Source organism: Triturus cristatus, chromosome 5_2 (genome assembly GCF_964204655.1).
Source record: "Triturus cristatus chromosome 5_2, aTriCri1.1, whole genome shotgun sequence".
NCBI lineage: Eukaryota > Metazoa > Chordata > Amphibia > Caudata > Salamandridae > Triturus > Triturus cristatus.
The window spans coordinates 1092168373-1092183214 of NC_140588.1; the positions used below are offsets into that span (position 1 = coordinate 1092168373).

Here is a 14842-nt window from a genome sequence, read left to right on the forward strand (position 1 = left end):
CGTTGGACACTATAAAGGAGATCCGAAGTGTCAGAAACGATCACCCCCTCCCACTGGAGGAAAGCCCCCCGGAGTAGCTAGTGTAGTGCTCGGGGAGGAGATGCCCTTAACTAAGGGAAGGGAGTGGGCGGGTGTCACTCTAGTGTCCCTGGGAGAACGGGAGATGGTTCCTAAGATCCAGGTGCCCGCAAATACCGCAAAGTATGGGCAGTGGATCACCATCAACGGCCAAAGAGGGGAGGCTCTGAGAGACACAGGAGCCAGTATGACTATGGTGCGTAGCCAGCTGGTGTCTCCAGAGCAGGTAATTCCCGATGTACTCCACCCAGCCGCGATGGCTGACGGCAGAACAGGCCACTATCCCGTGGCCGAGGTTCCCTTTGAATGGGGGGGGGTTGCAGGTTCACTTCGAGTTGCCGTAAGCCCTGCCGTGCCAGTCGATTGTCTGCTGGGCAATGACATGGAGCACAACGCTTGGAAGGAGGTGGAATACCGGACTCACACCGAGATGCTGGGTACACCTGACTGGGCCTGTGTTAGCACAAGGTCCGCGACTACCCGAAGAGGGAGTTCATTCCGGCTGGAGCCTGGAACAAAGGCCCAGCCAGCTGCCAGTCAAGGGAAGAACCGAGGACAGGAGGAGCCTGCCTCGGCGTCTCCACCCCGTAGGACGGATAGGCCACCGGAGGTGGTGGACCAGGAGTCTGCGGAGGGGGACGTTACCAACCTGGAGGACCTACCCATCCCGGCCGAGTGGCACGTGGAGGGAGGCCCGTCCAGGGAGGAATTCTGCCAGGGCCAGAGGGAGTGCCCTACCCTTGAGGGGCTGAGGCGACAGGCCGAAGCCCAGGCAGCAGGGAACGTTGAAGGGAACTACAGTGTTTACTGGGAGGATGGCCTCCTCTACAGTGAACCCAAGGCACCCCTACATGGATCGTCACGAGCCTTGGTAGTTCCTCAACGTTATCGAGCCTTCCTTTTGGAGTTGGCTCACGAGATACCATTGGCAGGACACCTGGGGCAAGACAAGACCTTCGCCCGTCTTGTCCCACACTTTTATTGGCCTCAGATGAAAGTGTCGTCCGATACCTACTGCCGGACATGTGTGTCTTGCCAAGCCAGTGGGAAAACAGGGGTGAAGCTGAAAGCTCCCCTGGAACCACTTCCTGTCGTTAGCACCCCCTTTGAAAGGGTGGGCATCGACATTGTGGGTCCATTAGATCCACCAACTACAGCTGGTCACAGGTTTATCCTGGTTCTGGTGGATCATGCCACACGGTACCCAGAGGCAATACCTCTGAGGACCATAACAGCACCTGTTGTGGCTAGGGCCCTGATGGGAATCTTTACCCGAGTGGGTTTTCCCAAGGAAGTTGTGTCCGACAGGGGGACCAACTTCATGTCAGCATATATGCGGGCAATGTGGAAGGAGTGTGGAGTGACCTACCGGTTCACAACTCCTTACCACCCCCAGACCAATGGTCTGGTGGAAAGGTTTAACAAAACCTTAAAAGGCATGATCCGAAGTCTGCCTGAAAGCCTGCGGAGGAAATGGGACGTCCTCCTACCCTGTTTACTTTTTTCCTACAGGGAAGTGCCACAGAAGGGAGTGGGCTTCAGCCCCTTCGAGCTTCTGTATGGGCACCCTGTACGTGGACCTCTTAACCTGGTGAGAGACGGATGGGAAAGAACTCCCAGAAAGCTCCCCCAGGATGTGGTGAGCTACATGCTGGCCTTCCGGAGCCAAATGGCTAAGTTGTGGAAGCAAGCTTCTGACAACTTGGAAGCCAGCCAAGCAGTGATGAAGGCGTGGTATGACCACAACGCTCACCCGGTGGAGTTGGAGCCTGGCCAGAAGGTGTGGGTGATCGAACCCGGAGAGCTTAGTGCCCTCCAGGATCGCTGGTCAGGACCCTTTGAGGTGTTGGAGAAGAAGGGTAAGGCTACCTACTTGGTGGACCTGAAGACCCCTCGTCAGCCCCTGCGGGTGCTGCATGCCAACCGCCTCAAACCCCACCACGAGAGGCCCGAAGTCATCTTGATGATGGTGACTGACGGAGGAGAGGACGTGGAAAGCGAGCCTCTCCCTGATCTGTTTGCGTCTCAAGAGAAGGATGGGTCGGTGGAGGGAGTGATTCTCTCCCCATCTCTAACTCCTGAACAGCAGGAGGACTGTCGCCAGGTCCTGGGGCAGTACTCTTCGTTGTTCTCCCTTGTCCCGGGTAGGACTCACCTGTGCGTCCATGACGTGGACACAGGAGACAGCCCACCTGTGAAGTCCAAGATCTACCGGATGTCAGACAAGGTGAAGGCCAGCATTCATAGTGAGGTCACTAAGATGCTGGAGCTAGGAGTGATTGAACCTTCTAGCAGCCCCTGGTCCAGTCCGGTGGTGTTAGTACCGAAAGCTGCACCACCGGGTGCCCAACCAGAACTGAGGTTCTGTGTGGACTACCGGGGACTGAATTCAGTGACAAAGACTGATGCTCATCCGATCCCTAGGGCGGATGAATTGATTGACCGGCTGGGAGCTGCCCAATATCTAAGTACCTTTGACCTTACTTCAGGGTACTGGCAGATCTCGTTGACTGATGGAGCAAGGGAAAGGTCAGCCTTCTCCACGCCCAATGGCCACTACCAGTTCTGTGTGATGCCCTTTGGGCTCAAGAACGCACCTGCCACGTTTCAGCGCCTGGTAAACCAGATCCTCACCGGAATGGAGAGTTTCTCTGCTGCTTATCTGGATGACATAGCCGTCTTCAGTAACAGCTGGGAGGATCACTTGCGTCACCTGCAAGCTGTTCTCCAGGCCCTGAGACAAGCTGGATTGACGATCAAGGCCAGCAAGTGCCAGATCGGGCAGGGGTCGGTAGTGTACCTTGGACACTTGGTGGGTAGGGGAACGGTGCAACCCCTCCAGGCGAAGATCGAGGCCATCATGGCCTGGGAACCCCCCAAGACACAGACTGAGGTCCGAGCATTTTTGGGCCTCACGGGATACTATCGCCGCTTCGTGAAGGGGTACGGTACCATCGTAGCCCCTCTCACGGAGCTCACGTCCAAGAAACAACCTCGACGGGTAGTCTGGACGGAGGCTTGTCAGCAAGCCTTTGAGAAATTGAAGAAAGCCATGTGCGAGGCCCCGGTCTTACGGGCCCCAGACTTTTCCAAGAAGTTCATTGTCCAGACAGATGCATCAGAACATGGCATTGGGGCAGTGTTATCGCAACTCAACGAAGAGGGTCTGGATCAACCCGTGGTCTTCCTATCCAGGAGACTACTTCCCAGGGAACAGAAGTGGAGTGCAATAGAGCGTGAAGCCTTTGCAGTGGTATGGGCTCTGAAGAAGTTGCGGCCATACCTGTTTGGCTCGCACTTCCTAGTTCAGACCGACCACCGACCCCTTCGTTGGCTGATGCAAATGAAGGGGGAGAATCCCAAGTTGTTGAGGTGGTCTATTTCCCTACAGGGGATGGACTTTCAGGTGGAACATCGGCCTGGAGTGGACCACGCCAATGCAGACGGTCTCTCAAGGTATTTCCGCCTTAGTGATGAGAACTCCCAAGGGGTTGGGTAGCTCTCCCCACTTTCAGCTGGGGGGGACGCGTGTTAGACCTGTCAGCCCTTTGGGTGGTCCCTCCTCATCATTATTTATTTTGTCCCACTTTTGCCTCAAACCCTGTTTGAATTTTTCCTTTTTGGGAACCACCAGACTTTTTCGTGTTGCTACAGATTCAGGGAGCCATTTTAGCTACCCCTGAAACTTCTGTCTGAGGGCCTGAAGCACAAAATGGTGGCCACCTATGACATCACCAGCATCCACTGGAACCTACCAGCACCTTCCAGAACCTTCCAGGAGATTCCAGAACTGTGTGACAGTTGGAAACCGTTTAGAATGTTGGGAGGATAAGAGAGGCAGTTGGCAGTTGGAGCTGGCAGTTGGCACCTGACTGGTGAAGAGAGAGGAGCACAACAGTGAAGGAGGAAGGAGTGAAGCAGCAGGGGTGGAAACTTGTGCCTGGAGTGGGGTCCATAAACCCACCCTTGATACTTGTCCCTACTGATGGATCCCAGCCTATAGCCCTGTGTGGGAAGAAGACAGAAGAAACTTATCCTAAGGACCTGGACAGCAGGAACAGGCCTTAGAACCAAGAAAGCAGCAAGATCCTGACCTGGAAACTGGTTTCCCTGGAGTCCGGCGTCGAGTAGCCTGAGACCTGGAGCCCGAGGTGGAGAAGCGGCGCTGACTGAAGTAGCAGACGTCGTACCCGGAGCCGCCTGAGGTCGTGAGAGGGCGCCGACGGAGGTCGTGAGGAATACCAGAGGTCGAGGAGGGAGTGAACCGAGGTCGAGCGAGCGGCGTCATCGGAGGAGTGAAGTCCGCCCTCCGGAGTCGTCGGAGACCGAGGTAGAGGTGAACCGGAGGTCGGGAGTGAGGATCGCACTCCGGAGTCGCCCGGAGCCTGTGAGGAGGAGCACCGGAGGTCGGGGGTGAGGATCGCACCCCGGAGTCGCCGGAAGTCGACATCGAGGCCAGGCCGGCCGACGTCATCGGAGCCGAGAGCGCCATCGGACCGGAGCCGCCCGAAGTCGACATCGTGAAGAGACTGCCCGACGCCGTCGAATCGGAGGTCGAGATCGAACCGAGGCCACCGACATCGGACCGGAACCGCCTGCCGGCGTCGTCAAAGAACTGACATTGTGCCGAGGCCGCCGAGACCGAACCGGAACCGCCTCACGGCGTCGACACGACTCCAGCGGCGTCGGAACATCAGAAAAAGGGCAGTAAGTGGAGTAGAGGGCGCCTAAGGCCCTGTGGAGACCTGAGAGACTGCTCTAAGGGGCTAGGGAGGTGCTGAAACCCACCTGACTGTGCCTGGGGTGAACTGGGACTAACCTAGAGAGGTTGTGTGGAGAGAGAAAGCCAGGGCACTGGTATTCCCCCCTTTGATCTACCTCAGCTTAGGCCTCAGCCTTGTCCCAGCCAGGGAGTAGCCCCCCCCTCAAGCCTTCCACAACCCTACAAGCTGTGCCTGGGCCAAATCAGCCCATAAGAAGTGAAGTGTCATCTGATTATATGAGGGTTGCTGTATACTTTTAATTATTTATTGGGGGTACTGTATTTATTGAGTTTTTACCTATTTATTGCTTCACTATATTTATAGGTCCACAGGACTTGATGGTGTACAATATTTATTGGTACAGTATTTATTGCCTCAAAGTATTTAATTGTCTGTATATATTGCACTTGTATTTATGCCCTGTTATTTATGATCACCCCTATTTATTTCATCAAACAGCCAATATCTATTTGACCTGCACTAATTGAAACTTGTATATTGTGATTGACCTATTTATTTTTCCAATCAGCAACTAAGAGAAAAAGATAAAGAAAGAATATTTTCATAATTTTTACGGTGTAGAGTCGTTTTTGGAACGGATGCACGCATGGTTATTGTATGGGTATATTGTATGCTTAGCACTGCGCCTGTTTCCTGACCACTCGAGCCAAGCTACCACAGTGTGTCCGGAAGACCACCACCACCCTTTCAGAGTGGGAGTGTGGTTTTCCAACAATTACACAACACATAATCTGTCTGTCTGTCTCTGTCTGTCTGTCTGTCTCTGTCTGTCTGTCTATCTATCTAATCTTATCTTATCTTATCTTATCTACCTTATCTTATCTTATCTTTCTATCTACCTTATCTACCTATCTATCGGACTATTGCACTCTATCTATCGCATCACTTAGCACCACCACAGCATCACTCAAGGGCACCACTACATCACTATGCGCTACCACAGCATCAATTAACGCCACAGCATCACTCGACACCACCACAGTATCAATCTGTACAACCATTCAACAACAACTGGCTCTAATATGTTCTCTCAATATTTAGGCTTTATTACAAATGGCACAAAAAAATGATAATATTTAACTTCTGTTCTTGGATTTTAGGCGTAATTAAATACACTAAACATAATCTTCACAAGAGTTATTAACAAAAGTTTAAACGATTGCCATTATAATTTACATTAACTTTTATTTAAGTATTAATTATGTGCAAAAATTAAAAGCCATTGTTATTTGTAATATCAATACATCTAAGTCACGTAAATACAACACATATTGCATTACAAATGCTATAGGTGTCACATTTGCAACAGTTAAAACTATTGACATTGTAAATGAGAAAGCTAGTAATTTCAATATTTTCAATACCAACACATAAATAAAAAATTAGTCAATTTACAATACAAAAAGCTCAAACTTTCCTAATGCGAGACCTTTTGCATTGCAAATGCTTGTTCTCATAACTGTTGTTTTCTTGTTGCAGGGCCCAAGCACTCCTTGACCCAGATCGCCCATGCCATGCTGGAGCTGTGCGATGAGAAGCTGCGAGAAGTAAGTACAATAACGCGCACCAGGTCAGGTCACAGCTGAAAGAACTCTTGAGCTTTGGACATAAGATCGTGAACTCTGACCGCTCCAGTAGCCTTTATTTCTTGGAGCTCAATCAAGGTTTGCTGCAAGAGTCTGTGTGACATAAAAGGATGAGGAAGCGCGGCTCCTTTCATACTTTGAAGATCTTCTGTCCACACTCTCTGTGGGGCATGTTGAAGACGGCGGTGACAGGACTGCCGATGCTTCGCCCCCCAGTGTGCTGAGGCAGCAGGACCACTAACCACCTCTGCCCCTCTAGGAAGCAATTTCAAATTATGATTTCTAGACTAGCTATGGTGACCGTACCTTCCTCTCTCTTCAAGTGAATTTGGATCTGCAGATTCACTGTGGGATCGATTAACCATTACAGTTGTGGAATCCCAGTGTTCGCTCTGAAACTCCAACATCAAGTTTCAGTGATTTATTTGGTTTCTCATGAGATCAAGGACTGGGGTGTTGTTTTCACTGGCCTTCAGTTATCCTGTGTATGGGACATTAGCGGACCATGAACATTAGCATACGAACCGTTATCAAGCGATTCCTTACTAACTGCAAGAAGTAAATCTGCAGTTTAAAGAGTAAAGAGCCAAGTACCAACATTCTGCCATGTTTGTCTTTCAGAAAGAAGACCGGTTGGCTCGTTTGGAAAAGGCCATCAACCCTCTCCTTGATGACGACGACCAAGTAGCCTTCTCTTTCATCCTGGACAACATTGTGACTCAGAAGATGATGGCCGTGCCAGATGTACGACTTTGGTTTGATATAGTCTGTTGTCGTTTAGTCATACCCATGTCTTATTCACATAGCTGGTCTTTGTATATGTTGGTAGAGAAAAGAATGTTCTAATGAATTATGGTCTCTTTGCACACTCCCTACCTTCAAAATTTCGCCTGTGAAGTCCGTGACACAGAACGTTTTTTTTCTCAAACTCTGCAACTCTTTTTAACACAGTCACAACTATGGGTTTCAACAGACAGTCACCCTGCCAGAAGCTGCTGGAGGGTAATTTGCCTTTCGGTGGGCACAGGATCTTAATAATCTTCAAAGGGGCTGCCCTGTCACAAACAGATGTTAGGTGACACTTGGAGGTGTACCCCTTTTGAGTGACCACAGTGGAGAGGACTCAACACTGGTTCTGGCGGTAGCTCTCCCCCTCTGGGTTTGGTGGCAGCATGACTACATGGGCAGAGTTTGATGCCTTCCCAGGTGTCATTTGACATTTACTCGGGGGCCTCGTTGAAGTTGATTGAGTTCCTGGGCCTTCACATTTCCTGCAAGTACTGCTCCAGGGCTAATTCCTTCATAAGACAACCGTCTCGCAAACACCTTCTAACAAGTTACTTTTTGTTGATTTTAATTGCTGCTCTATTTTGAAACCACCACACATTCGTATGAAGCGGCTTTCTTAAGGAATGAAAATCTACTTGTTTGTGCACGAAGTGCTCTTTCTAATCTCTAATTACACCAGTGACCCACGTTCCTTCCCTGAAGCTTAATATCACTAAGGTCGAGGGTTATAAGGGAGCTGAGGGTATGTCTGGTGAGGAACAGACACAGCTCGTGAACTGTGGTACATTCTAGAATTGTGCATGCGTCCTGTCCTTGCAGTGACAGATAATCTCATCACGGATGTATTAACAATTAATCTGACGCTGTTATGACACCTGTGAGGGGCTGAAGGTAGGACTAAGAGCACAGACGTTCTTGTACACAGATGAGTAAATTGTTTCCTATTAATCCACTGACTTCTAAAACCTCTCCCTAGGTTCTTAGATCTGTTGTTCAGGCACATTTCATTTTGTCTACTCGTATGGCGGGTGAGTCGGGAACGCTCCGGACTTGTATTGCTTCAATAACGTCTCAAGCAGAAGTTTCCATTTGTAGCTCCGGTTTGGGCTCATCTCCTTTTATCGTTAACACAGATACAATCAATACATTTCGATGTTTATAAAAGCACTAATCATAGAATGCCCTGATTTGTCCAATTGTCCTTTCTTCAAGCAATCGTATCCCAGCCGGCAGCCTAAAACCAGGAACGAATCCCCTCTGCATGCGTGTGTCCTTGGTGCAGGGGCGGATTAACGATGACTTATAAGTAGATCCATCCGCTTCCTTGCTCTGGATAGTACGCATTGTCCCGAGCTCCTTCCTGAACCGTCTCAGGCGCTGCTGAGAGCTTGTTTCCTGTTGGGGTGGTGCAGCCGTCACCTGCCCCCTCGCAAACTATTTGACTGTGAGAGGGTTTCTCTTTTGACATGGTTAGCCTCCACTTTTTGTCTGGTTTTGATGTGGTTTCGATTGTAGTGCACAGGGTCCATGCCATCCCAGTCCCCTGCGCCAGTGCTTCTTCCCTAACAACAAATCCCCAGTTGGTACTTCTACCCCCGGTAAGTCCCTAGTAAATAATACCCTGGGTACGTAGGGCCTGGGGGCTGGGGAAGGTCCCCTGGGACCCCGTTCACTGCAACCATGCTACTGCTCTTGCAGCTTGCATGCCCCTGTGAGGGAGGAAATGACAAAGTCGACATGGCACACTGCGTGGGTACCTTCCCAGCCAGTACTACCTAAAGCCATGGGTAAGTCACCCCTCAGCAGCCCTTACAGCCCTAAGGCAGGGTGCACTAAACCACAGGTGACGGCATATCTGCATAAGCAGATATGCCCCTCCAGTGTTGGGGTCCATCCCTTAATATTTTAGGTGCCAGGGAAGCCATACAGAGTACATGGGCTGAAACATCTCCACAACTCGAGTTCCACTGCACCATGATGGCTTCACTGAACACAAGATAGTTTGGTACTAAACCACTCTTTTCAATAAATCCACACTGATGCCAGTGTGGGATTTATTGTGCCATGTACCCGGAGGAAAACCTACCAACCCTGGTGTGGGCTCTGACCGGCTATAGACAGTCAGCCACCACCAGACATGTCTCTGGATCCCCGTATAGAGAGCCCCTGCTCTCTGGGACCAGAAACAATGCACATCCTGGGCAGCGGTGTTGCACCACCTCCCCTGGGATGGGCCAGTGGTGGCAGAGGGAAGCTTTAAAGGCCTGCCGCCTTTGTAATGCGAATCCCAGCCTCTGCTGCTAGCAGCAGATTGCTGCCCCTGGTTTACACCCCCCTTGGGTGGGAAAACTGGTGTGAAAGCTTAAAAAAATAGGAGGTGTGCCCCCCTCTGCCAACCCCACCAAGGTGTGGGAGGCGAGGTGGAGCACATCTTTCAGTCCCACCATCTTGAAGATGGGGAGACCCCTTCAGTCAGGGCTGGGTCCTTGCCCCCCTCCCACAGGAGGGTGGCATAATGGAGGGTTTAGTCACCCCAGTTAAGGTGCCCATTGGCCCTACCTACTAGTCCCCTAAAACGCCCCTAAATCTAGCATTTAGGTGGCTCCCCCAGGACTGGACATTGGTTCTGCGATGCCCTAAGAAGAAAAAAGACAATCTTGCAGAGAAGACTGTAGACGACGGCTGCCTTTGCCCCAGCCCTACCTACCGACCTGCGAACCTGCAACCAGATTGGAGCCAGGGACCTCTGAAAACCCTGAGAGGACTGCTGCCTTAGGAAAATACTCCAATCTACCATGGACAGCTGACCTGTCCACAAAGAAACAAGCTCCAAGGACCCCGGATCCAGGTGAATCCATGTTTCCTGCCCACTCTGCACCCAGCGCCCACGGCCTTTCTCTAGGTAGCTCACCTGTGCAATGGAGTCCACCAGCGATCCTGACTTCGTGTCCAGCATTGACTGCCCTCTCCTGATTTCCATGAAGGCGCCTGCTGTGTGAATCCAGAGGCTTCCCCTGGCCGCGACCGGCTCTAGTAAGAAGACTCTGAAGTCGAAAGGCACCCCTGCACCCGAAGTCCGTAGGCCTCAGTGAACTGAGCCAACAGTGCCCCTACAACCCGCTACATCTCTATTTACCTCGGCTGTCGCTGGTCTCCCTCCTGCAACCTCCAGTGCCACGTCTGCAGCCTAGTTACCAAAGGAAGAATACCTATTGAAAAGCATTGGGCACCCGACGTCGAAATTGTACCCGACCACCCCTGTGCCGCTGGTGATGTATGTTTGGTGCTGCTTTGTGGCCCCTCTCTGTGCTGGTGCTAACCCCCAAATCTTGGCCACTACAACCGATCTACTTACCTGCAAGCAGTGTGGCTCCAGGCACCCCCTGTCTCCATTGAAAAGCATTGGACCAAGCTCTGCCTTTTGACCTCTGCCCTCGGCCTCCCCTATGTCATTGGTGGGGCAGTTTTGTTACTCCCATGACCCTCCCCCTTGCTGATTTTTGGGTCCGAAGACTGAATTTATAAGTGCTTTACTTACCTGTTTAGCTGCTATATTGTTTTCCGACAATGTTTCTAAGTCACGATTTTTCACAAGGAAAACGATTTTTCGTTAAAAACGTACTTTCCATTTTGGGAAGATCTTGGTCTGGTAGCCTTTGAGTGACTGAGGTGAAATGTGAAGTGGCTTCAGACAGGAGATCGTCTCCAAAGCAATAAAGATCATGAATGTGGAAGGAGAAGCGGCCAACTATGGTCCGTCACGGGGGTTCTGGAGGGCGCCCTCCCTCCACCCGCAGAGACCGCTTATTTTGGGGGAGGGTGTCAGTAAAACAGGAACAACTCCTGTGGGCTCACATGAATGCCAAGCTCACTGGGAGAAAAGTGTTCAGGGCAGTCCAGAATGTGTACAAGGGCATGACAGCAAGACTTCAGTAAGCCATACCGAGTACGTTCGTCCTAACAATCCTTGACCTTCTAGCATCCATGCTGTTGGAGTTAGGCAAAAAGAACAATTGATGGACAGAATGCAGAACAATGTCATACGTTCACCCCACCCCTGTACAGAGATCTGGGCCTAAATCCATCGTTTTTTTGCTCACCATGCCATTCCAGTTTGGACCCAGCCATGTGCAAATCAGACTTGACCGTGTGCCCAATGGGAACAGTCCACCCCGAACTGCCAGGCCAGGTCCTCCCTGGACTGGAAACAAGTATCCTAGGACCGGTTTCAGGCTTTCAGCCCTCATCAGCCAGGCTAGCTTGACTCAAGTGGCATGGAGGGCATGGGACCCATGTCTGGACATACCTGTCCCACTCGGGGTGAGAAAAGCAAAAAGAACAATTGAAGGCCGGTTAGGGTCATTCAGAGACACGTCCCCATCAATGTCATTGGTACAGCAACCACAAGGGTTATCACAACATTGAATCTAAGCGTCAGAGGTCATAGCCTGCCAATGTTTCCTACGCTTTACATTTTGTTTCCATAGTTGGTACCAGACATCTCAGTTGTCTTTGACTAAATGGGATTGGACATAGGATTCCGTTTCATTTACTGGCTGTAGTTACTGTGGGTCTGTCCTGTAGCGTTTTCAGTGATGCAACCAAACCTCTAGTCTCTGCTCAGCATCCCAACATAATTGAAGAAGTGAACTTATAAATTCAATACCAAGTATGCTGGTGGCGGCAGGTGTGGTGGTGCGGCAGGGTTTATGCACTGGTGTTGCTGTTCAAGTACTTTGGCTACTAGTGAGATTAAACCTCATGTAAATAATTGATTGAGCTACGCATCCGAAAGTACCAGAGTTACTTGCTTTAAGCTCCTTAGGGGTAGGGCCTCAAACTCTGTCAAGGAAGCTGCAGTTTTTCTTGGTTCATACACATGTTGAATTAAATCAGATCTCTGTGCATACAGCCTCTTGTGCCCCCTTGGTGCACTTCTGACCTTCTGTCCTTTTCTTCCACCAGTCATGGCCATTCCATTATCCAGTTAACAAGAAGTTCATTCCCGACTATTTCAAAGTGATCATCCAACCCATGGACCTGGAGACGATTCGACAGGTGAGTAGCATGGGGGAGAAAATGGATTTGAGGCCCCGGCTGCTCTCCTAAGGAAGCAGAGTGACCTCTCTCTGCTCTCAGATGAGCAGTTAGTGTGAATATCACTCACCGGTCAAGAAGTGTGTGGCATCATTACTGACCAGCATTGTACACATCCCTCATAACCAGAGCTTCCCCTACGCCAGTGGGGACCTGGGCATTGTACATTAGGACAATGGTTCACCTGGAATTTATTTATTCATTTTCATTGATAGGAAAATAATCAATTCTAAGCGCTCATCTAAGATAATAAATTGATTGATAGCCTCTAGCCTTGCAAGTGGTTTAATTAAACCATAAGGAAATCCCTTGTAGTGTGGTTACAGGTAAATCACTTAGAATCTGTACATTAATCACATCAAGAGAATAGCAAACAAACAAGACAACTCTAGTGCGCGGTGTCCCAGTGTGAAAGAACACATAGAAGTGAACTAGTAGTGAGTTTTATATAAAGGCAGCCACTTTCAATATGTCACGTGTTTGCAATTGCGCCCATGTGGTAATGAGTAGAGTGGCAGCTCTTTCTAGGCCAGCACTGAATAGTGCACTTTGGTGTTGACGGCGTTGCGTACTCTTTTGTAATGTCGAGGACACCTGAATCTAGGATGGTCACTGGGGCGCCACATGGATCAATAGACCAAAACACGATGTGCTTAATCTACATGTTTTATATCAATTACACATGATTTTCTTGTGGCTTTATTAAACGACTTACAAGGCTAGAGCGCATCAATGACTTTGACTTTAGATGTACATTTAGAATTGATTTCTTTGTTTTTCAATGTAAATAAATTAATTTATTCCAGATGAATCAGATTTTCAATTATATGAGCATTATACAAAAGCATCAGTCATCAAGACAGGCTACGTATGACAGCATTGCGCCAGCATAGAAGCGAAGTATGGCGATATTACTATCTTAGACGAGCAGAGCGTGAGAACATTGCATCCCTAAACAAGCAGTGTGTGGATGTGTCATTCTCCAAGATGAACAATGTGCAACTGCATCTCCTCCTAAGAAAAGCGTGGCTCCCTCTGACAAGCAGGCTCGGACAGGATTCCGATCTAAGGCAAGCAGTGTGTGACAGCATCACTGTCCCACGTAAGCAGCGTGTCACAGCATCACTGTCCCATATAAGCAGTGTGTGACAGCATCGCTGTCCCACGTAAGCAGTGTGTGACAGCATCACTGTCCCACGTAAGCACTGTGTCACAGCATCGCTGTCCCACGTAAGCAGTGTGTGACAGCATCACTGTCCCACGTAAGCAGTGTGTCACAGCATCGCTGTCCCACGTAAGCAGTGTGTCACAGCATCACTGTCCCACGTAAGCAGTGTGTCATAGCATCACTGTCCCACGTAAGCAGTGTGTCACAGCATCGCTGTCCCACGTAAGCACTGTGTCACAGCATCGCTGTCCCACGTAAGCAGTGTGTGACAGCATCACTGTCCCACGTAAGCAGTGTGTCACAGCATCGCTGTCCCACGTAAGCAGTGTGTCACAGCATCACTGTCCCACGTAAGCAGTGTGTCATAGCATCACTGTCCCACGTAAGCAGTGTGTCACAGCATCGCTGTCCCACGTAAGCAGTGTCACAGCATCACTGTCCCATGTAAGCAGTGTGTGACTGCATCGCTGTCCCACGTAAGCAGTGTGTGACAGCATCGCTGTCCCACGTAAGCAGTGTGTCATAGCATCACTGTCCCACGTAAGCAGTGTGTCACAGCATCACTGTCCCACGTAAGCAGTGTGTGACAGCATCGCTGTCCCACGTAAGCAGTGTGTCACAGCATCGCTGTCCCACGTAAGCAGTGTCACAGCATCACTGTCCCATGTAAGCAGTGTGTGACAGCATCGCTGTCCCACGTAAGCAGTGTGTGACAGCATCGCTGTCCCACGTAAGCAGTGTGTGACAGCATCGCTGTCCCACGTAAGCAGTGTCACAGCATCGCTGTCCCACATAAGCAGTGTGTCACGGCATCGCTCCCAAGACTATCGTCTAATAGCATCTATAGCCTAGAGAAGCAGGGTGTGTCAGCACCGTTCCCCGAGTTATGATGTCTGGTTGAATGACTGTGTGTGTCTGTGTATCTGCATTTGCACCCCCAAGCAAGCAAATCTTGATGCTTGAAGACACACAGGGAGTGGTTACAGCCTGGTTCTTCCAGACCTGCAGTTGTCTGCTGGCAGGCAGCGCTGTCCTAGGTAAGCAGTGAATAGAGCTTGGATTGACTGTATAGCTCCGCTTCCCACCTGTAGCCCCAGCCACGCGTCTCACTGTTAAGAACTAGATTATGTCCTGTTGTTCTCTTTGCTTCATTAACACACTTTTTGGGATCACTGCAATTTTTTTTCAGAACATTTCCAAGCACAAATACCAGAACCGGGAGCTCTTCTTGCACGATGTTAGGCTGATTTACGAAAACAGCAACAAATACAATGGTGAGTAACCTGGCATAGTGACACCAGTAGATACTGGTGCCCTGCTTTGTGGCTTCTGTCCAGTCC

At 50.1% G+C, this 14842-nt stretch overlaps 1 protein-coding gene across 1 annotated transcript in view; it reads left to right on the forward strand.

Moving 5' to 3' along the window:
• TAF1 (TATA-box binding protein associated factor 1) overlaps nt 1-14842 on the forward strand; it is a 303188-nt gene that overhangs the window by 210314 nt on the left and 78032 nt on the right. The window contains exons 30-33 of the mRNA XM_085608461.1: nt 6342-6409; nt 7070-7192; nt 12203-12295; nt 14692-14776. Of these exons, the coding sequence (XP_085464587.1) occupies nt 6342-6409; nt 7070-7192; nt 12203-12295; nt 14692-14776 (369 nt within the window). The remainder of the gene's footprint in view (nt 1-6341; nt 6410-7069; nt 7193-12202; nt 12296-14691; nt 14777-14842) is intronic.